At 39.3% G+C, this 22,035-nt stretch overlaps 1 protein-coding gene across 2 annotated transcripts in view; it reads left to right on the top strand.

The window, feature by feature from the left end:
- CUNH1orf105 (chromosome unknown C1orf105 homolog) overlaps positions 1-17,451 on the top strand; it is a 49,558-nt gene extending 32,107 nt beyond the window's left edge. For both annotated transcript variants that reach the window (XM_032160980.2, XM_058443299.1), the window contains exons 4-7: positions 4,771-4,845; positions 10,761-10,828; positions 13,875-13,939; positions 17,007-17,451. In XM_032160980.2, the coding sequence (XP_032016871.1) occupies positions 4,771-4,845; positions 10,761-10,828; positions 13,875-13,939; positions 17,007-17,152 (354 nt within the window). In that variant the 3' untranslated portion in view covers positions 17,153-17,451. The remainder of the gene's footprint in view (positions 1-4,770; positions 4,846-10,760; positions 10,829-13,874; positions 13,940-17,006) is intronic.
- The last annotated feature ends 4,584 nt before the right edge of the window (positions 17,452-22,035 follow it).

Here is a 22,035-nt window from a genome sequence, read left to right as displayed (position 1 = left end):
AAATAGTGATGGTAATAAAAATCAAATTTAATAAGTCTGAATGTAGGGACATGGCTATTATTTTGTATACATTTCGGGTTTTTTCTTAAATATATTCAGCTTTATTTTTTAAAATGGCTGATATTTTCAGATAGAAGGAACATGTGTAATATCATAAGGTTTTTTTGAATATTGAAATTAGTTCTTTGAGCCCTACTTCTGGGATTCTATGTGGTAGAAATAATTCTGCCTTTATATGGATACTTTTTTTTTTTTTTTGAGACAATCTCGCTCTGTCGCCCTAGGCTGGAGTGCAATGGCATGATCTTGGCTCACTGCAACCTCCGCCTCCCAGGTTCAAGTGATTCTCCTGCCTCAACCTCCTAAGTAGCTGGGATTACAGGTGCATGCCACCACGCCTGGCTAATTTTTGTACTTTTAGTAGAGAGGGGGTTTCACCATGTTGGTCAGGCTGGTCTCAAACTCCTGACCTCATGATCTGCCTGCCTTGGCCTCCTAAAGTGCTGGGATTACAAGTATGAGCCACCATACCTAGTGGCTCATACCACCATCCTTTATATGGATTCTGAGAGTTTACTCTTCCCCTGAGGAAAGATAATCCTTTTTATCCAAAAACTTTCTAGCCGACTGAAGTTCAAGAGATGTGGTATTGGACAAATCTCTTAACCTTTCTGGGTCACAGCTTTCTCCTGGGTAAATGGAAAGATTTGAACCAACTGTCCTATCAGGTCTCTCTCAGTTAAGTTACAAGTGGGAAGGAGAAAAGAAATAGAGGTATTGAAGGAAAGGACAGAGGCAAATGTGTCAGTACTCTTCACAGGGTGCTTGTGAAGCCTGTTTTAATCACAAGTTGGTGCTTACATTTTTGTTTTTTATGTGAACAGGTGTGTAAGAGAGAGAAAGAAAGAGAGTGAAAGAGAGAAAGAAAGGAGAGTAGAGGGAGAGGGAGATGGAGAGAAATATGTTCCTCTGTTTCTTTACCAAGGGTTCAAGAAGGCCATGGCCTTGGGCCATAAGTCAGCCCTTAGACACTGCAGCAGATATTGTCCTAGGGTATGAGGATGTTTCCAATTGTCAAATGTGTTTTGGCTTCTGGGGACTGGCTGAAATCTGCATCATACCTTGGCGAGGCTACACATAGGTTGCTGTCACTATCCTGTCACAATTGCCATCTGCTATCCAGAGGACAGCTGCTTGGGAAATGAGGGCCCCATTAACATTCCAGTGCGTCTGGCTCTAGACCTGATAAAACCAGGTCCTTGTGCTGTGAATGTGGACAATTCCCTCTCCATTCCTTTTATTGCTGCTGAGCTGGTCATAAGGAAACCGAGTGAGAAGGGAATGCAACAGAAGAAAAAGACCAAAGACCTGGGTTTCAGGGCTGGGAAAGAAAGCAAGACAGAATGGAGGAAATGAGGCCTGCAGGACATGGAGTCTCAAATGTTTGCATCACCTTTAAAGTAGCCTGTCACAGCTGCCTTCCGTGACTCTTCAATGCCCTCATCCCTTCTCCAGATAGAAATGGAGCAGCACTTCTTGGAGACCAGGCTTCAGCTGATAGCAAGTCTGAGGTAGAGTACAGCACAGATCAAAGATTGCTTTGTACCTTTACATGTAAAGTGTAAAGGGACAGGATTAGGGCATCCGCCTCTGTCTTTTTGAACACAAAGACCATTATCAGTAGGGGAAGGGAGACCTGGAGAGTTTATATGATTGACAAAAGTCACCCAAGTTGTTGGTGAGCCAGGACTGGAACAGAGTTTTTGGGCATCTAGCCAGTATTCTTCCCCAGTGCATTACATAGAATGAATTTGTTGTACTACAACAGTAATGTTCTGTAACATTTCCCTGAAGACAGTGTTATAATAGTGATCTTCATTTATATATGTATTTTTTGTTTTATATATATATATGTTGATTGTGTCTATATTTAGACCTCATAATTTAAATTGCTTACAATGACTCATTCATTCACCCAATGTTTGTTGAATACTTGCTGTGTGCCAGGTTCTGTCATAGGTTCTAGGAATACAAAGATGTGTAAAACATGATTCTTGCTCTTAAATATAATAACTCTCAGCCCAGTGCAGGAAACAAACACATTTAAAATCAAGAAGAATAGTGCAAATACAAAGAAAGCTAGACCAAGTTTATGATGCAATCAAAGAGGCAGGCACCCAACTGAGGTTAGTAGGGTGAGATATGGTAGCAGGCCCAGGAAAAAGGTTTTCTGAGGATGTAACACCTACACTATGTCTTAAATGAGTAGTTATCAAGGCCAGGTGGGACAATATATAAGCATTTCATCCCTCAGATTCTAAGAGATGACAGTCATTATGTTATGGGACTCTGTAGTCACATTTACAATTGTCATTAACCTAGCAAGATCTTGCAATGCACTTTGGAGATCTTGCAAATAATATCTGTTGCTTGATTTGCAATGAGCTCTGAAGTTCCACTTCCTATAGGGTCTAATAGTAGTCTTAGCAGAAACCAGAAGTCTGGAAAAAGGTGAAGGAAATAATTTCAGTAAAGAACTTACAACTCTACTAAAAACAAACCTGCCCAAGGATTCTCCCATATCTGCCTCCCCTTGTCCAGGTCTTCCTCATCCCTTCAGACTGAGTGCAAATTCCACTTCTAGGAAGCCTTTCCTGATTTCTCCAATCAGAAGTGGCCTCTCTGTTTTCTGAAGGCACAGAGATATTAGTGCCTCTTGTATGATATCTAGTGTGTCCTACCTTAACTGCAGTTTCAGAAAGGTACCTCAGTCTCATACCTCAAAGATGTGAGGGATGGAGGGAGGAGCTGGAGCTTCAGGGGATATCACCCCCAGGGGTATCAGGAAGACAAGGTAAAAAGTTGAATCAGCCCAAAGCAGAGGAGTCAATACACACAGACATTTCCTCTCTAGTCTCTCTTCTCACTCTGTTCATCCTCCCACCAGACAACCTGTCCATCCCAACCTACATTCACTTACCTGAAGCTGATTTGCTAGATCATTCTTCCAGGTTGTTGTATAGTGTTTCCTGGGCTTGTAACACGCTCACCATCCTTGTTCACTCCACAAACACCTACCCAAGCATTGCCTGTTTTTTTCACCCTTCTCAGACCCTTCCCTCTCTGCCCCACCCCTAGTTAAGCTCAATGACCCCTTTCAGCTTCATTGGAGCCTCGATATATTTCTGTTGTAGCACTTTCAACACCATCATACTTCTTGATGTATAGGCTACTGGATGGTGAGCAGCTTGAGGTCACAAACTATGTCTTATTTATTTAAATGTCTCCAGTACCTAATGAATGGGTAAATGAGTGAATTTGTATTCTTCTTTTGTCTTCCTTAGAAACTTCCTTCCAGAAACTTTGCCTTATTCATGGGTATGACCCCCGTCACAGCACTCTTTACTTGGTAGCCTCACAATAGATGTCTGTTGTTGAATGAATGAATCTAGCTATTCACACACATACCAACCCACAACATTGTAATACTGAATTGATTCTTTTTAGAATGCCCTATAAAAATGAAGTGTATTTTAAATGTTTGTCAAAAGAATCCAACTTTGTTAATAGTTTTTAGCCCTCAAACCCCCAATGATGCATCACCTAAGTGCCATATGTCTCTCACAGGATGAGGCTACTTGCAGAACAATCTGGCAAAGGTCATCCTAGGAGCACACCTCAGGAACTCCTCACTTTCTGTTCCTCCTCTTTCTGTTCCCCACACCTCCCAGGGCAACAGGAATGGGTCAAGGCACACCATGTAGTGATGGGCCAGCAAGCGGATCAAAGGAAAGAGAAGACTTCAGTCAATAGTCTTCTCACTGTGGTTTTCCTCTTCCCCATATTCTGCACTTTCTGTGACCATATCTCATGACTGATGTCAATGTGAATGAGGAAGGTTAAGAGAGAATTGCCAAACATAAGTTTAACCTCAAATTCCTATATGCTTCCTAAGCAAACCTTTATCAGAGATGCAAATGAGAACCTCCTGAAGCAGGTGTAAATGCTCCAAAGTCCTCTCTTTAACCCTTTTGCAGAAATGAAGTCAGAATAAAAACCAGTGGTTACAGTGAGCAGACACGGTGCCCCTCCCCTTCCTCCACTGGTTGGTTCTTCACCTACTGAGACAGCCTCTCTTTCCCAGAGGATTGAGGGGACTCAGGACCCATAAGCTTGAGTTCTGCTTGTGGCTTCAATCATTGTGCTTAGGAGGTACAGAAAGGCCAAATATTGCTGGACCACGGATGCATGAGAGCTGAAGCTGGCCTAGAGTTAAGGCATGAGAAAGGAGGGCGATGCTTAGGAAAGGCTTGTGAAAAAAAGATTTGCAGAGAAGTCTTCTCTTCATTCTTTCTTAGGCCATCAGAGATCCTCAGTCTATATGGTGGAGCCTTTGTATGAAATGGAAAAAATGGCCCACCTATAGGAGAATTCAGCCCCTCAGACACAGGTGCTCAGGCTGGAAAGTAGAGACCCCACTGAATTTCAGGCCCCAGCTGTCTTTACATCTATACCACCGCATGCAGCAGCCTCAAGACTACCACCTAACCTATGTCTCACTCCCTCCTGCCTAAACTCTCGGAATCTACCAGCTGCAGCACACTCCAGATTCAACACCCACCCTGGATGGGGCTGAGACCAGGGTGCCCATCTCTGTTTTATGGAAGGAAAAACTGTTACCTGTCTCACCCTTCCACTGCTTTCCTACATCTTTGCTGCCCTACATGCCCCACCATTTCGTCACCTCTCTCTGTCTCTCTTTCCCCTCAGGCCAGGAGGAACCAGTGTGACTCCATGCTGCTCAGAAACCAACAGCTGTGCTCCACATGTCAAGAAATGAAAATGGTAGGCAAGGGGGAAGACAGAAACGGGCACAGGCATCTCAGGGTGCAGCACTGCCCTTCCCAGCCAAGCCCTGTGGAGAGAGATAGTGATGGGGCCCGTTGCAAGGAGGGCCCAGATAAAGACTGCCAAGGAGGAACTGTTGGTCCTGGGAGCAGCGTCGACTGAAAGAACATGATAAACCTTCTCCGTTTCAACAAGCTAAAGGGTAACCAAGATAGGTGGGCCAGAGTAGAGATGCAATGAGCTACTTCGCCTTGGGCTCCTAAGTAACTACAGCCTCTCAGAGACTTAGGGGATTATGGAGCTCCTTCTCCCTCCTTAATGTAGCCCCCACACAACACATATGCTCATACTCATTTCTCCACCATTAAAATCAGGAGACAAACAGCTTCATCTTTGGGTTTACTGTTAATTTAGGTAGCACCTCAAGAGAAAGACTGGGGAGAGAGTCTACAGTACTTTCTAGGTAGTCAGGGGTGGTGTCATCTGCCTTGGATGCTTGTAACATGTAGTGGAGAATGGTAGTAGGGGAGGAATATTAGGAAAAGAAAGAAGGAGAGCAACGGAGATGTGGAGGGAACAAAGACAAACTTCTGCCGTATATCACAGTTGCTGAATCAGAGGCCTGATTCGGGAAGGATGCTAGACTAGGCTGGAGTTAGGCCTTGGGTAATTCAAGAATTAGAGTTAGCGTTGGGATGGTTGTTAGTGTTAGGGTAAGGAAGAGGCTTTGGTTAAGGGTTAATTTAGCAACATGGTTAGGTTTGAGGTACGAGCTGGAGAAGGGTTTCTTCAACTCTGATATTCTATAATTCTTTGACTTGGGGAGGATAGTGGGGCTAAATATGTAGGCTAAACATGCTTTAAAGGAATGGAAGAAAAATAGAAGATATAAGAAAAGCTCCTTCACTGAGTTCATGGCAAGTCTTCAGTCCAGTCGGATGTGAAAGAGAGTGGCAGTTTTGTGAAATTTTTATGTGGGATTTAGAAATTTAACTGAAGCTACCGGCAAAGCTGCACCTGGATGTTTCCATCTATGTTCTTTTTCTACATAACTAGAGTCACTGTGTTAAATATTAGCATTTGGCTGGAGTCTGGGAAACTAGGACTGGGATTTCTCCTGGTCTTATTCCTGGAATCCCTTGTATCCACATTTAGAATGCACCAACCCCAGGCCTAAGCTGGCCTTGGCCAGCTGGCACACTTGGGACGTTAACAGCTGTCCTCTTTCTCAAGACCTCTTCTCTGACCTTTGCCCTTGTCCAGGAATGATAGAAGTGGAGCCACATGCTGTAATTTTACCATTTATTGAAGCTTCTAAAAGGAAGGGCTTCAAACACAAAAGTGCCCAGGGACCCTTCTGTACTGCTGTCAGAACCTGGTGAGAAACTACAGAAAGTTAGAAAATAAACATGAAATACCCTTGCCTCACTCTATGCAGTAGTACCTCAAAGTCCTCCCAAGGGGAGGGACTGCAAGTCTGCTGTAGTCACTGTAATACCCCTTCTTTCTTAGCAGTGAGTTGAATAGAAACACTGGGGAATATATAAAAAGACTCCTAGGAATAGAAGGGAACTTCCTCAACCTAATAAACAGCAGCTTGAAAAACCAACAGCTAACACCCTACTGAATGGTAAAAGACTGGATACTTTCCCCTAAGATTAGAAACAAGGCAACAGTGTCTGCTCCTGACACTTCTACTCAACATTTTACTATACATTCTAGCCAGAAAGATAAGAAAAAGAAATAAAAGCCATCCACATTAGAAAGAAAGAAGTACAACTAGTCTATTTGCAGATGATATGATCTCATATAGCGAAAGCCCTAAGGAATGCGCAGAAAACTATTAGAGCTAATAAACGAGTACAGCAGTGTTGAGGATACAAGATCAGTATATAAACTTTAATTTCTATTAATAGCAATGAACAATCCAAAAATGAAGAAAACAATGCCATTTGTAATAGCATCAAAAATTATTTAGGAATAAATTTAACAAGAGAAGCACGAGAGCTATACAATGAAAAGTATAAAACATCGTGGAAAGAAAATTTAAAAGGCCTAAATAAATGAAAAGAACCCCATGTTTACGGATTGGAACACTTAATATTGTAAAGATGGATATACTCCCCCAAATTGATCTACATATTTAATGTAATCCTCAAAATCCCAGATGCCATTTTCATAGAAATTTGCAATCATAACTTAAAATTTATATTAAAATGCAAGAGATCCAGGATTGCCAAACAATCTTTAAAAAGAAGAACAAAGTTGGAGGTCTCATACTCTTGATTTTAAAACTAACTGCAAAGCTATGGTCAGGACTGTGTGGTACTGCCATAAAGATAGACAAATAGATAAATGGAATAAAATTGAGAGTTCAGAAGTAAATTCTTACATTTATAAACAATTGATTTTTGACAAAGGCACCAAGACAGTTCAATGAAGAAAGAATAGTATTTTCAATAAGTGGTACGGGAGCAGCTGCATAGATACATGCAAAAGAATGAATTTGTGCCTCTTCCTCACACCATGTACAAAAATAACTCAAAATAGGTCAAAGACCTAAATGTAAGACCTAAAACCATAAAACTCTTAGAAGAAAACATAGGTATAAAGCTTCATGACCTGGGATAAGGCAATGGTTTCTAAGATAGGACACCCAAAGCACAAACAACAAAAGGATATAGATAAATCAGTCTTCATAAAAATTTTAAATTTTGTGCCACAAAGAACACCATCAAGAACACGAAAAGACAACCCAAATATTTGCAAATCAACAGATGAAGGATTATGTCAGATAAGGGACTAGTATCTGGAATATATAAGGAACACTTAAAACTCAACAATAAAAAGGCAAACACCCTAGTTGAAAAGTGAGCAAAAAGTTTCAATAGACATTCTCTAAAGAAGATCTACAAATGACCAATAAACACATGAAAAGATACACAACATTATTTGTTGTAAAGCAAATGCAAATCAAAACCACAATGAGATACACTTTCCATCCACTAGGATGGTTGTAACAATAATAATAAAACGGTGGATAATAACAAGTGTTGGCCAGGATGTGGAGAAATTAGAACCCTCGAAAATTGCTGATGGGAATGTAAAACAGTTGCTTTGGAAAACAGTTTGGGAATTCCTCAAAACCTTAGACACAGAGTTACCATATGATCCAGCAATTCCATTCCTAGATATGTACCCAAGAGAACTAAAAACATATTCACACACAAACTTTCACACACAAACTTCTACAAGAATGTGCATAGCAGCCATATCTTAATAGCTGAAAAGTGGAAATAACCCAAATGCCTATAGCTTGATTAATGGATAAACAAAATGTTGTCTATCTATATATAGAATATTAATCATAGAAAAGAATGAAGTACTAAAACATGCCATAACATGGATGAACCTTGAAAACATTTTGCTAGGTAAAAGAAACCAGATTCAAAGGATCACATATTATATTGGTTCCATTTGTATGAAATGTCCAAAATAGGAAAATTCGTAGAGACAGAAAATAGACAGTGGTTGTCAAAGATTGGGGAGAGGAGTGAGTGAGAAGCAATTACTAATAAGTATGTGGTTTCTTTTTGGGGTCATGAAATGTTCTAGGAGCAAATAATGGTGATTGTTTTACAACTTTCTGAATATACTAAAAACTACTAAATTGTACATTAAGATGGTGATGTATGAAATGTCCAAAATAGGAAAATTCGTAGAGAAGAAAATAGACAGTGGTTGTCAAAGATTGGGGAGAGGAGTGAGTGAGAAGCAATTACTAATAGGTATGTGGTTTCTTTTGGGGGTCATGAAATGTTCTAGGAGCAAATAATGGTGATTGTTTTACAACTTTCTGAATATACTAAAAACTACTAAATTGTACATTAAGATGGTGACTTATGATACATGATATCATAAACACCAATAAAAAGAAATTAGCACTAAATAAAAGCGCAAAATAGATGAATCTCAAAAAAAATGTAAATAGGACCTTGTTATGTAACTACTCATATTCCTATGTAACCTTGGGCTAGAAGCTCAGTCATTTAGTGCAGAAGAAATACCTGCTGACAGTTATGGTTGTGAATCACAAGTGATATTTGCCTTGGTTTTATCTAGGCTGTGTTTTATCACGTCTCTGCTCCAAACAGCTCATCTTCCCCTTAATGCACCTATACTGTAGTCCTTCTGTTATCTGCATTACTCTCTAATTAACACTTTCAAGCCCCTTAAAAGTAGGACCATCAAGCTAGGCAACTGTAAACAGATATTCTCTAACATATATTAAAAAATAGTTTTGAAATAAATTAAGTTTATTTCAACAAATATTGATTGTCTGCCATGGGCCAGGTACTTAGGTAAACTACAAAGAAAAAAAAAGAAACACATAAGACCTGTCTTTAAGGAGTCAACAAATAAATAAATAATGACAATAGAATCTAATCAATATAAATAGAAATAGATCTGATGGGGAGTGAAGGGGCAGTGAAAGTAAATATCAAGGAAGTCTTCCTTGAAGAAAAAGACTATTCAGGGTTTTCAAGAATGAATAGGAGTCTACCACAGTACACTTTTTCTCAAAAACAAAAGTCCTGTCTGGCAAGCAGCTTCGTTCTGACGTAACCCCTGTAGCGCAGTTCATTCATACAACAGCACTAGCTGGATTTAGGGGATTTAGAACAGCAATCATGCTATTCAGGAGGAGTTACAGTTTCCTGCATCTTCCCTTGGGGCAGAGTCAACTTTAGATAAATTTTTGAATAAAGCAGTCTGTCTCTGGCACATTCTCATCCACTTTTATGTTTAGAAATCTCTCCTCACGTTCTTACTAAAGGCTTGGCTGCCCCCACTATGCCCAGAGGCTCCTTGTTACCAGATCACCTCCTTCCTCTCCCTCTCGCATCCTTTCTTCAGCTAATGAGTTAGGAGAACAAGCTGATTAAACATGGTACATTCTTGGCATTTGTATAGCCTTTGCATTCAGTTATTTTTTTATTTTATTTTATTTTTTTTTTTTGCTATTTTCAAGCACCTCTAAAGGTCCTTAATACATTGTAATTTGTAACTTTGTTATGTCATAAACTTAAATCGTGAGTCACCTGGTACAAGTCACTTAGTGAGTAGAGTAGCTGAACACCTGCACCCACATCTTTGTGATTGTCATTTTATTATTATAGCTACAATAATTTTTGAGAAATAATGGAAAAATGCTTCCTAGTGAAAACATTCTTAAAAGAAAACCAACATCTAGTGCTAGGAACAAATTTGGAAAAGTTCAAGAAAGTGATGTTACTTAACCAAAAATACTGTAACTGTACATTGATTTTAGGCCTATATGAAAGACACCTTTAAAATTTCAAGTGTGCTTCAAGGTGGGTTCATTCATTCACTAATTTGATCAAAAATATTTCTTAAACAGACATCGTGTTAGCAGCTGGAAATACAAAAATAGAGACAAGGTCTATGACCTCATGAAGCTGAAAGTCTATTAGGGAACCCAGACATTACACAAGTAAATACAACATAAAGGTTATGAGTATTTTGATCCAGGAGGCCCTAAGAACATGGAGGGGAGGACTACCGAACAGTAGTCAAGGAGTCAGCAGTCTCTGTGAGAAAGTGACAGTTAACCTGAGACTTGAAGAACATGTGTGTGTTGGGGGTGGGGGCATCTAAACAAACTGATTTTAAAGATTTACTAAATCTGTGTATCTAATTTCAACTGATATCCAGGGAAAAACAATGACTCTGACTTGAGGGAAAGGTGAAACCCTTTGGTTCATTCACATGACGAAAGGATGTATGAAGGACTTTGATATCAAATACAACTCAAATTCACTAAAGTGGTACATTTATTTAAATCAAAATGCAGTTACAGGCAACGTTCTAAATGAGACTTTCTTCTTGAGGTACAACCAAGAACAATGAAAATCCCAGATGATCCAAAAGTATCCTTTGAGAACTTTATGAGTTATAGGTAAGTCAACAATTTAAATCAGGACATGACTTAATTCTCGTTATGTCTAAGGACACAGGAGAGTGGATTGAGAAGCATAGTAAGAGGAATGTTTAAGGAATGCTTAGGGAACAGGCTTCTTGACTGGTTTTATTTTTAGGTTAAACCAAATCATCAGATCAAAAAAGAAAGTTCACCTTTTTGTTTGAACAACTACTGAAACTATTGCAGAAAGTATAATCTTCCTTTCCACCTTCACAAGAACAATATAAGAAATAGAATAGGAAATTTCTTTGATAATTCAGATGGAACTAAATACAAATTCTCCATGTAGATGATATATCTAATCTGCAAGATATGGGGGATTACACATAATCTTTCCTTAGTCCAAGATGTTCTCTGCTACGTTTTAGTAACTAAAATTCCTCTTTATCAGTTTGTTTGGTTGTTATTTAAAGCTTTTTTAAAATCAAGATCGAGTACAATAGATATAAAATCCAGTTGGAATTATGATTAGTTTTTTTGTGTGTTTTGTTTTGTTTGGTTTGGTTTGGTTTTTTCTTTTTGAGATGGAGTCTCTCTCTGTCGCCCAGGCTGCAGTGCAGTGGTGCAATCTTGGCTCACTGCAACCTCCACCTCCCAGGTTCAAGCAATTCTCCTGCCTCAACTTCCCAAGTAGCTGGGATTACAGGTACCCACCACCATGACTGGCTAATTTTTTTTTCCTAGTGGAAATGTGATTTCACCATGTTGGCCAGGCTGGTCTCAAACTCCCGACCTCTGGTGATCTGCCCGCCTTGGCCTCCCGAAGTGCTGTGATTACAGGTGTGAGCCACCGTGCCCCACCTAGTTTTTCAAAGAGTTTTTGTCTTCTATATTTAACTATTAGACAGGGAAGAAGGACTCTGTTTTTACTTTATTACAACATGAAAAACATGGACTCATTCTAAACAGGACATCAACATAGGTCAACTTGCATTGCAATAGATGGTTGGAAAGTAGACATACACTCACCCTTACATATGACTAACCAAAAAAGCTATATGTAATCTAATGGCCATTTTATTTTTTTCCTCATACAGAGAGCAATAATGTGGAAAAATAAATAGGCTTTTTTGTAACCTTATGTTGCACAGTGGTACATGTCCTGATTGCTTTTATGACCTTAGGGCCATTTGTTCCAGACTCAAATATAGACCCAGATACACTGAAAACATGTACCCAGTTCCTGGCCAAGGTAGACAAGGTTATGGAGGAAGTGGCTATTTGAGCAGTACGAGCTCCATCACTAATAACATTTACCTGTACTGACTCTATATTTTTAAAGAGCTCTTGTATGATAAAAGTAATTCTAGTAAATATTCATTATGAACTTTAAATGGAAAACTGAAGCATCTAAAATCAGAGATTTCTGAGCAAAATTTTACCCTTCTGTGAAATAACCTTTCAAAATGTGTTGCCCCATTTTACTTATCTTGCAAGTTTTGTACTTTATTTAAATATAAAATTCCAGAACATTAATTAGTTGTATTTTAAACAAATAGCTCTTATCCCTTTAAAACTAAGACCAAGAATTAAACCAGTCCTAAAATCAGGTCAACATCAACCAGACGTATCATGAGATTGATTGTTGTATTCTTTTTTCAGTGTTATGGAGGAAAATATACCACTTCTGTTTGAGACTTAGCTAGAGTGACTATAAAGCAACGGCCTGGTTCTATCTCTAACTTTTCCAAATTTGTTCCTAGCACTAGATATTGGTTTCTGTTTTCATACTTTTTAAGTATCACTGCATACATAGGCAAGTGGGATCATCGTCACTGAAATTATGGTTTTTTAAAAAGTGACTTTAATTATAGCCATTGCAGGAATTAAAATATAATGCTTATTGAATGAAAAGAATGAAGGAAAAAAGGAAGAGAGGGAGAAAAGATGGCAGGATAGATACATATTTGTTGAATTGTAGAATAGACAGAGCTTAAACTATTCAGTCCTGAACATACCATCTGCCTGTTTGCCCAGAATGGATAATAGAAGGGGTTTTGCTTTCTCTTTTTCTCAATCTCAGTGACAATTGATTAAAGCAAACTGGCTTAACTCGCTATATTTTTGGTAGCAAAGCAAAAATAATCTTGGAAGATCTTTGTGGAAGTAGAAACCATGAAATGAATGTAGAGCCTTAGATGGCCCATCAAAGTTTACAAATATGTCAGTCTTTAGAAATTAAGCAATTTAAACTAATGTAGAAGTGGTTTTGGCTTACATGCATTTTTCTCAAGGGTCACTTCCACAGCCTTGGCCACCAGGAGAAATAGGATGTGGTCAGGGCATTTTCTGTGAAATGGGAAGGTTCTAACCAAAATGTTTTCTCAGCTTTACTCTTTAAGGGTACATTATTGATCTGGAAGAGTTCTGTTTTTTTTTTTCTGGAAATTGAAGAACTCTTTCCTTTATTCCTTCTATTTTCAGACCACATATGTTCTGACAGTGGAATAAAACATTCAAAATAAAGGTTTTATCAAAAAATCCATGAAAACAACACTAATCAAAAAGAGACTGAGAATTAGTAGTCTTTGGACCAATCATCTCACATTGCTAGAAAGTGGCCTGATCACCAGGTTAACAGGTACTAGATTCAAGAGACCACGTGTGTTTAAAAATGTATAAAGAAGCTGGTGCGGTGGCTCACACCTGTAATCCCAGCACTTTGGGAGGCTGAGACAGGCAGATCGCCTGAGGTCAGGAGTTTTAGACCAGCCTGGCCAACATGGTGAAACCCCATCTCTACTGAAAATACAAAAATTAGCCAGGTGTGGTGGTGTGTGCCTGTAATCCCAGGTACTCAGGAGGCTGAGGCAGGAGAACTGCTTGAACCTGGGAGGCAGAGGTTGCAGGGAGCCGAGATTGCACCACTGCACTCCAGCCTGGGCAACAAGCGCAAAAACTCCATCTCAATAATAATAATAAATAATAATAAATAAATAAAGATAAAATTATATAAAGACACATTTCTTTCTACCAAGCCCTAGCCAATTAACTAATGTGTTTTCTTGTTTCTTCCAATCAGAATGAGTCTTCATCAACCCAAATTCCAGACTACACCTGAGCCTTTCCATGATGACATCCCAACAGGTTTGCTTTCTTTTAGAGTACTTATAGTGTGAAACATACTAGAAAAAAATGCCATGGAATGAAAGTCTAATCCCTAAAATAATTTCTAAATTTCCTGAGCAAATCCTCACTTTCTATCCCTTTCTCTTTCACGTATTGTCTTTTGACCTGCTGGGATTGGTTCACAGCCCTTCTTTCACTCCAGCACCACCTGTGCCCTCCTCAGGCCTCACTTGCCCTTATCTATGTCATGTTCCTTCCCAGGATCTGTCCACAACATATGGCTGAAGACTTTCCATGGAGATGGGGTACAAACAAAATAAAAGTTCCCCTACTGGCAGTCCTGATGGTATCAATTAAAATGTGAAGGGAACTGCATCTCTATACCCTCAGAGTGGCCTCACCAAGGCCCTGAACCTTTCACTCCACCAGCTCCCTAAAATACTTGCCTTCTCCCAGCAAGCTGCCTGTGCTATTCTTATCTTCACTTGCTGTTGATAGAAACAAGGAAAGCAGCTCTATTTCAGGCTTCAACATTGACCTAAGTCTCAGCTTTAGTTAAGGCAACACTGGGCTGGTGAAGATGGAGTGAGCCATTATTTGGGGTAATATAATTCAAGGGCTTACTGCAGCACAGGCTGTCACTTTAGTGACTTTGTCCATTTTCTCATTTGCTCCCATATTAACTGAAGCCACTTGAATTTTTCTTTCATTTGATACATACAGTAAAGAAAATCAGGATCACTTTCCTCACTCTATACATATGGAAAAATCTTTTATCTTAAGAGATTGCAGGGGAACTAGAGCCAGAACTGAAAAGATATCTAGAAAGGAAATTTGAGGACTGAAGGGATGTCTTGAGGGGATGCCAAAAGGGAGGACCAGAAACTCAGGTTACAGCTGAGGTTTGGAGATATCCACTCGAGTGGAGTGAAAGTCTTCCAGTCCTAATAAATCGCTTCTTATCTATCCCAAAATATTGACCTAGTTCATGGCTCTCATTTAGCCAAAGTGGAACCAAGAGCCTGGAGCTAAGAGTACCTACCCAACAAAAGCTACCCAATCTGCTGTTCCCTGGTCTATGACCACCTCATTCCTTTGAAGCCAAGAGAACATGGGTGATAGGCATGTACAGTTGATTTCATAGTTATCTGTGCCAGCCACACACTCATCACTCATTCTGAGTTTCCTTTGGACCTGGATTTTTTTCAGACCTGCCTTGCAAAGGAATGAATCACACACACACACACACACACACACACACACACATCATTGTGTGCCTTTCCCTCGGCAAGAATATATTTTTTGATCCTAGAGAACAATGTAACAAGATGCCTTTCATCAATTTATTATCTCTGGGAGTATACTTCAATTAGCAATTTAAGAGCTAGATTTTGTATGCACAGGAACAGCATGTTATATTCTTGGACACCCTGATTCTTGTCCATAGAGTTCATCCTAGAACAGTAATCTTAGAGGTGGGACTACAGGGAGAGTAGTTGTATAACTGGCTAGGAGCTGAAGCTTGGTAGATCTACTGTTTATTATAGTCATGACCCTTCTGAGCTGACTTTGCTCTTGTATGTGCTCTTAGAGGTCATGAAAAAGGCACTAGCCTAGAAGTGATGAGACCTCGGTAGCAATCCTAGTCTTGCTGTATAGGCTTGGCCTCTGTGTTCCCACCTGTAAAACCAGAGTAGCATGTTGTCCCACTGAAAGCTAGACCTTCGGCACAAGTGGCCTTCACCTTTGACTGACCCAGGAAAACTGCTGGCACTGCCCCAGCCCCACTGGTTTATAGAGCTTAGACATGTCCATACTGTGGTACTTGCTGCTTATTGCTGAAGCCACCTTCCACCTGTGCTGTGTTCCCTGTGGATTGCTACAAATACCAAGTGACTGACTTATCCCAGTGAACAACATTACTGCCAATGACTGTCTAACATCACTGTTGGTCACAATGATTGCTGGCATTTTTTCTGGATTCTGCGTATCCTTACATATTATCAATAATTCTTAATGACAACTAAGGAAATAGAAAGAACTTATCTTTACAAGTGATGGAGATTCCTTCATGAATCTTTGACCTGATCCCAGAATCCCATGACACCCACAGACTCTTAATCTCAATAAACATTTGTACAGATGCTAACCACCTGATGTGGGCCTACCACCTGGCACAGTGGTATGATACGGCACAAAGAGCACTGGGTTAGGATTAAGGATATCTGGGTTCTGGTTCTTAGTCCATTAGTGTCTGTAATCTTGGACTGCTGTTCCCTCTTCATTACAGTGATGAGACTGAACTGGATCCAAGGTTTGTGATCCTGTAACTTCTCTGTCTCTCATTCAGTTGGACTTTGTTCTCTGGAGCTTGTTCCAGAGAATTCAGAGTTCCAATTCTCTTAGTCACTCAGCGATTCCCAATGGGAAGATGTTATTTCATGCACTGGTTTACCCCCATTCAAGTAATCTGTCTTCTGGAAAAATTGAATATTAACCAACTTTTAATAAATCATTTTGAAGAAGAGGTAGGGTAAGGATTTTAAATAACCCTAAAATAAATTATTTCACAAAATACAGATTTCTTTTGAAACGAAAGTACTTTCTGTCCCTACTGTAGCCTTTTTATAAGATCATGTTTATTTCTTATTTTTATTTTTTTAAAGAACAGAACTATATATGTGTCCCTGAAAAGTCTCCTGAGAATTGAATATTCTTTTCTCTTTGACTCATATTACAACACCAGACATGTTTTATCTTCATTTCTAATTTAATTGGTAATGACGTCTAATACTTGAGTTTTGTTTCTGGATACTCCTTTTGGCCTCATTGACAAGATCTGTAAAAGTTTAAATGTTGTGAGGGGAAAAGGCAATTTCATTAAATGAAATTCTTAGGTGAATTTTTTGTTCCATTTTCTTAAGAAAAAATAAAAGGTGGATTTGAAAAACAAATTATTAGGTGAATTTTAAATCTGTTTTATAAGGTTGAAGAAGTCTTTGTTAGCCTGTGGTTATTTTGAGTTTCTTTAAGAATAGAATCTAAGTAGTCCTTAACCTTCTTTCCTTCTTGTACTGTCATCCAGAAAGCATTCACTACAGACTGCCCATTCTGGGCCCCAGGACAGCTGTCTTCCACGGATTACTGACAGAGACCTACAAAACTCTAAAAGAGAGACAACGTTCTTCCTTGCCCAGAAAGGAACCAATAGGCAAGACAATGAGGCAGTGAGCAGTAGGAGCTCATCACCTCCCAGACTCCCAGAGAGAAAATAACCTCGCCAAGCCAATCTTTGACACTGGCACCTTCTCCTCACAATTTTCTCTCCTCTCCCAAAAGATGATTTAATTTTGCCTTCCTAAGATTGCTGGTATTCTAGCTCTTACCTCTATCTTCTCTCTCATGTCTCCTAAAGACAAAATGGTTTAATTTACATGATTATAAACATCTGTTGATGAAAATGGAACATGGTAACTGTCTCTCATTTTATTTTGTTAAAGGTTCCTCTCTACATTAAAGTGGAAAACATCCTTCTGTTTTTAAGTCACAAGTTTTCTATGAAAGTTATTTCAGCTCTTTCTTCAGGACAGGGGCCAGAGACGGCCCCATGAAATCCCTCATGAATTCAGCTTATTTAAGAATAAAAGAATAGGCTAGGTGCAGTAGCTCACACCTGTAATCCCAGCACTGTGGGAGGCCAATGCGGGTGGATCACCTGAAGTCAAGTGTTCAAGACCAGCCTGGTCAACATGGAGAAAACCTGTCTCTACTAAAAATACAAAAAGTAGCCGGGTGTGGCTGGTAGCAGGTGCTTGTAATCCCAGCTACTGAGGAGGCTGAGTCAGGAGAATCGCTTGAACCCAGAAGACAGAGGTTGCAGTGAGCCAAGATCACACCACTGCACTCCAGCCTGTGAGACTCCATCTCAAATAAAATAAAATAAAATAAAATAAAATAAAATAAAAATATAAAAAAGAATAAAGATGTGGGGCTGGGCACAGTGGCTCAAGCCTGTAGTCCCAGTGCTTTGGGAGGCTGAGGCAGGAGGATCACTTGAGGTCAAGAGTTTAAGACCAGCCTGGGCAACAAAGGGAGACCCGCTAGTGTCTACAAAAGTAAAGAATAAAAAAAAAAAAAAAGAATAAAGGAGAAAAAGAGAAGTTGCCCTCTAGCCTTATCTCTGTTGGTTAACTCTGGTAGATGACAGAGGATACTGCGATGCAATGACTGGAAAATGGCAAGGCGTTCGTTGTTGCAACCCTGAAGCACAGGAACTGTGCCTTGCCTTGCCCTTCTCACGTCACTTCCTTTAGTGCTTCTCATATGTTAGAAGTTCAGCTAATCCTTGCTTAATAAAAACCATACCTAGTGCGCGTATTATGTAGTTTGATTACTTTGGTTGGAAGATGTATGCATCCAGATTTGTCCCAATCTGTGTGTCCATCTGCAGTGTGAGGGAGACAAAAGAAAACTCTAGGCTGGCAAATATTATATTTATAGGCACATATGTTTCATGTCCAGCTTGTTGGTGGGGGGTGGTTATGTATATAAAAAGAACCCCTCTGTTATTTAAGAAGCAATGGTCTTGTCATGTCTCAAGATCCTGACTAACTGGAAACTGGATCAACATGTGAGAACCAACCTCTGCCTGACTGTATTTGAAGAATGCTAAAAGTATCATCAGATTTTGAAAACCTACTGTTGACTTTTCTCTAATATCTCTGTCGAGTGACTAGATTAACCAGATAAGTGAGTAAAAACATCCTGACATCCCTTTCCCTAGAGGGCTGGAGACACAAGGGTACATCATGGAGACTGGGAATTCACATAATCTGGGGACCCCTGGGAGTCTCTGAAGCCCTTCCAGAGTGTCTGTGACTTTACTTGAAGAATGGACTTCAAAAATCTCAAACAAATGGCCTTGTCCTTAAATTGGCCTCACTTCTTGCACAAGAAAAAAAAAAAAAAAGACAAACAAAAACAGAAAAACTTGCTTGATTGTCCTGAATTCCTGATAGGCTATGATTCTTGGTTTCAGTTCAGCTGGAGTTTAAGAACTCCAAAAACAGTGCCCTGGAATTCTGATCCCATTTCAGATAGTTGTCAAAGGAGAGACACATCACAAGCAACAATGTTTCCTTCTTTTGTTGTTGTTGCAGATTAATATATCCAGTGAAAAGATTGGGTGTAACTGTACCCATGCATTATAGAGGATACATGACCCGTTTACAATTATCTGGAGCTTTTGAGGTAATCAGAATATTATGTGGCTAGTGAGATAGAATGCTTCCTAAATATCTTCAAGATGGCTTCATCCATAGTACTGGGACATTTCCAAAATCTAGTAAAATAAAAAATAATAATATCATGTTGTTTGGGAGTATGATGACAGAAAAGGATGATCTACATCAATGGTTCTTAAACTTTTGGTCTTAGGAAATTTTACACTCTGAAACATTGAAAACACTAAAGAACTATTTATTATATTAGAAATTAAAATGGAGAAACCTTTTAAACACTTCCAATCAGCTGTCAAAGTGATGACATTATCACATGTCATGTTGCCTCTGGAAAACTCCACTATAATTAGGAAGTTTTCCAGAGGCTACTTGAGGCTTCTTGGGAAGAAGAGTAAGAAAGGAAAATAACATCTTAGTATTATTATGCAAACAATTGTAACTCACAGACACTTTGGAAGGGCTTCAGAGACTCCCAGGGGTCCCCAGACTATGTGAATTTCCAGTCTACATGATGTATCCTTGTGTCTCTAGCCTTCTAGGGAAAGGGATGCCAGGATGTTTTTATTCACTAATCTGGCTAATCTAGTCACTCGACAGAGGTATTAGAGAAAAGTCAACAGCAGGTTTTCAAAGTCTGATGATACTTTTTAGCATCATTTACCTCCCTTTGCTCAGATTGTCTACTTAAAAACTTTATAAACTTCATTTGGTTTCTCAAATAGAATGGATTGACCAGTTAGCACCAGAAGTCTAGTTCCCTTTGAAATCTCATTTCTCTATATGAATGATTGTTAATTTGCTTGGGCTAGTGTGAACTCATTTCCCAGAATCTGAGGTCTAAACCTGGACCTAGTGTGGCCTCAGCACACTGGTAATACTCCATTTGCAGCTTTGTTGAATAGTTAGCCAGCTGGTGAACTTCCTTTTCAGTTTACTCCTACAACAAAATCCTGAGAGTAATGGGACTGAGGGAAGAATTTCCTAAATTGGGAAGTCCAACTCTGACATACCCCTCCACAGGACTAACCCAATGCTATCATTTCAATTTAAACTTGCGAAGAGATTTGCATATATGCTGTGTGATTTTTCTCTACCAGTAGTGTTATTTAAAATAAATCTTCTTACTCACACCAACTTTGCTTCTATTTTTCCTGTGGGAGTCAAAGTTTTGACTCTGCCATCCCTCTTAGCCCAATCTTTCCTGCACTGAGTTGGATCCTTAGAGGTTATAACTTGAGCTTGTCAGTTATTTTACCTGCTGCATGTTTTTAAGCGTCATCCAAAAGATCTCTCACAAATGGGCCGTGGTAATTTCTTCACTATGAAAATCTACTGATAATGTTACTCCTAGTGCAAAGTAATTAATATATGCCTCAGATTAATTTTGCAAAATGGATAATCTTGGGTAGATTTTTGTTGTTGTTTTAAGGTAAAAGCCTGCTTTTGCTGTTTTTTTTTTAAACAATGACTCTTATAATAAAAGTCCACTGACATGAGTCAGATATACTCTTTCATCTTTCCTCACCCTAACAGGGAATTTTAAAAAACCAATCAATCTACAAAATTCTTTTATTGCCAGGAATGGAGAGAAATGCTGTATTTAGGAAAAGCCATGCTGTAGCTTTTAAAAACAAATATTTAACTCGTTGTCACATCTATTTCCCAGTCTAACCTTGGGAAATCCTACAGGCCTCTACTGCCATGTGCTGTGTTCAGGGTCACTTGTATTTTCCCTTCCCCAAACTGTCAAAGCTCAGGGGAGAACTGTCAGGAGCCATCACCTCCCAGGCCTTGTGGTAGAACACATTGGAGCTGCCCATTGTTCTGAACATGTCTAAGAATACATAACTTCAAGTAGCCTAAGTGTAATGAGTTTAACAGAACTGCCTTGTGTCCTCCTAAGGAAAGCCCTATTTAGAATGTCCCATTTGGGTGTAGTTGCTCAGGCTGAGGGAGGTCTTAGGATGAGAAAGGCATTACTGAACAGAGTATGAAAGAGTTTCAAAAAGAAGAGGAAGCATGGGTCTTGTTTCTATAAATAAACCTATAAATTCTGAAGAGTCAAGGTGAAATTAGAAAATTTAGAAATGGATAAAACTTAACTAACCCTTAGAGAAAACAGGGATGATCAATTCTGTTTCAACCATCTCCCTCTCAAAAACATCTTAATTTAGCACTTTATTAAATATTATACCTATTTAATAGATGTAATTCTTGTCTCTCTAGAAAAATGTATAACTTAATGAGGACAAGAACAATATCTCATGCTAACACCATATCCCTGCAGGAGCTACCCAGAACACACTTGAGAGATATTTCAAATGAAAAAAAAATCTATTTCTAAGCTTACCAAGCAATATGGAAAAAAAAAATGAAGTAAAATCCCTGAATTTGGGACAGCAAGGCTATAAAGGGTTTAGGTATTAGGATCCTGCCTTTGAGGAGCTAATAGTTTCAGTTGTAGAATAAGATATACACACAAACATGCACACAAATGAACACATGTGCAGGTCAGTATGCAAATGGGCATGAGTTATAAACAGAAACACTCAGTGATTGCAGCAAAAAAGCTCTCCATATCACCAACCGTCCAGCTCTCTAGACAGGAACAAAGAGGCAGTTGTGTGAACATCTCAAGAAAGTGGTCAGAGTGGGGAAATAGCCATATTCACCCATATGGGAAGTTATCGCTTGTTCTTTGCAAAGTCTTTGGCAAGACATTTAACTATCTGGCCAATGAAATGCAGAATAGTGGAATCAGGTACCGGCAGATGTCTGCTCTTTCAAGGAAAACTTGTTCTTAAACCTCTTGGGATTGTCCTCCACTCAGTCTGTGTAGTGGGGATCATCCTGTAGGGATGTCACATAGCCAGA

The sequence above is a fragment of the Hylobates moloch genome, unplaced genomic scaffold (assembly GCF_009828535.3).
Source record: "Hylobates moloch isolate HMO894 unplaced genomic scaffold, HMol_V3 SCAFFOLD_8, whole genome shotgun sequence".
NCBI classification, from domain to species: Eukaryota; Metazoa; Chordata; class Mammalia; order Primates; family Hylobatidae; genus Hylobates; species Hylobates moloch.
This window is presented reverse-complemented; position numbering and strand designations above follow the sequence as displayed.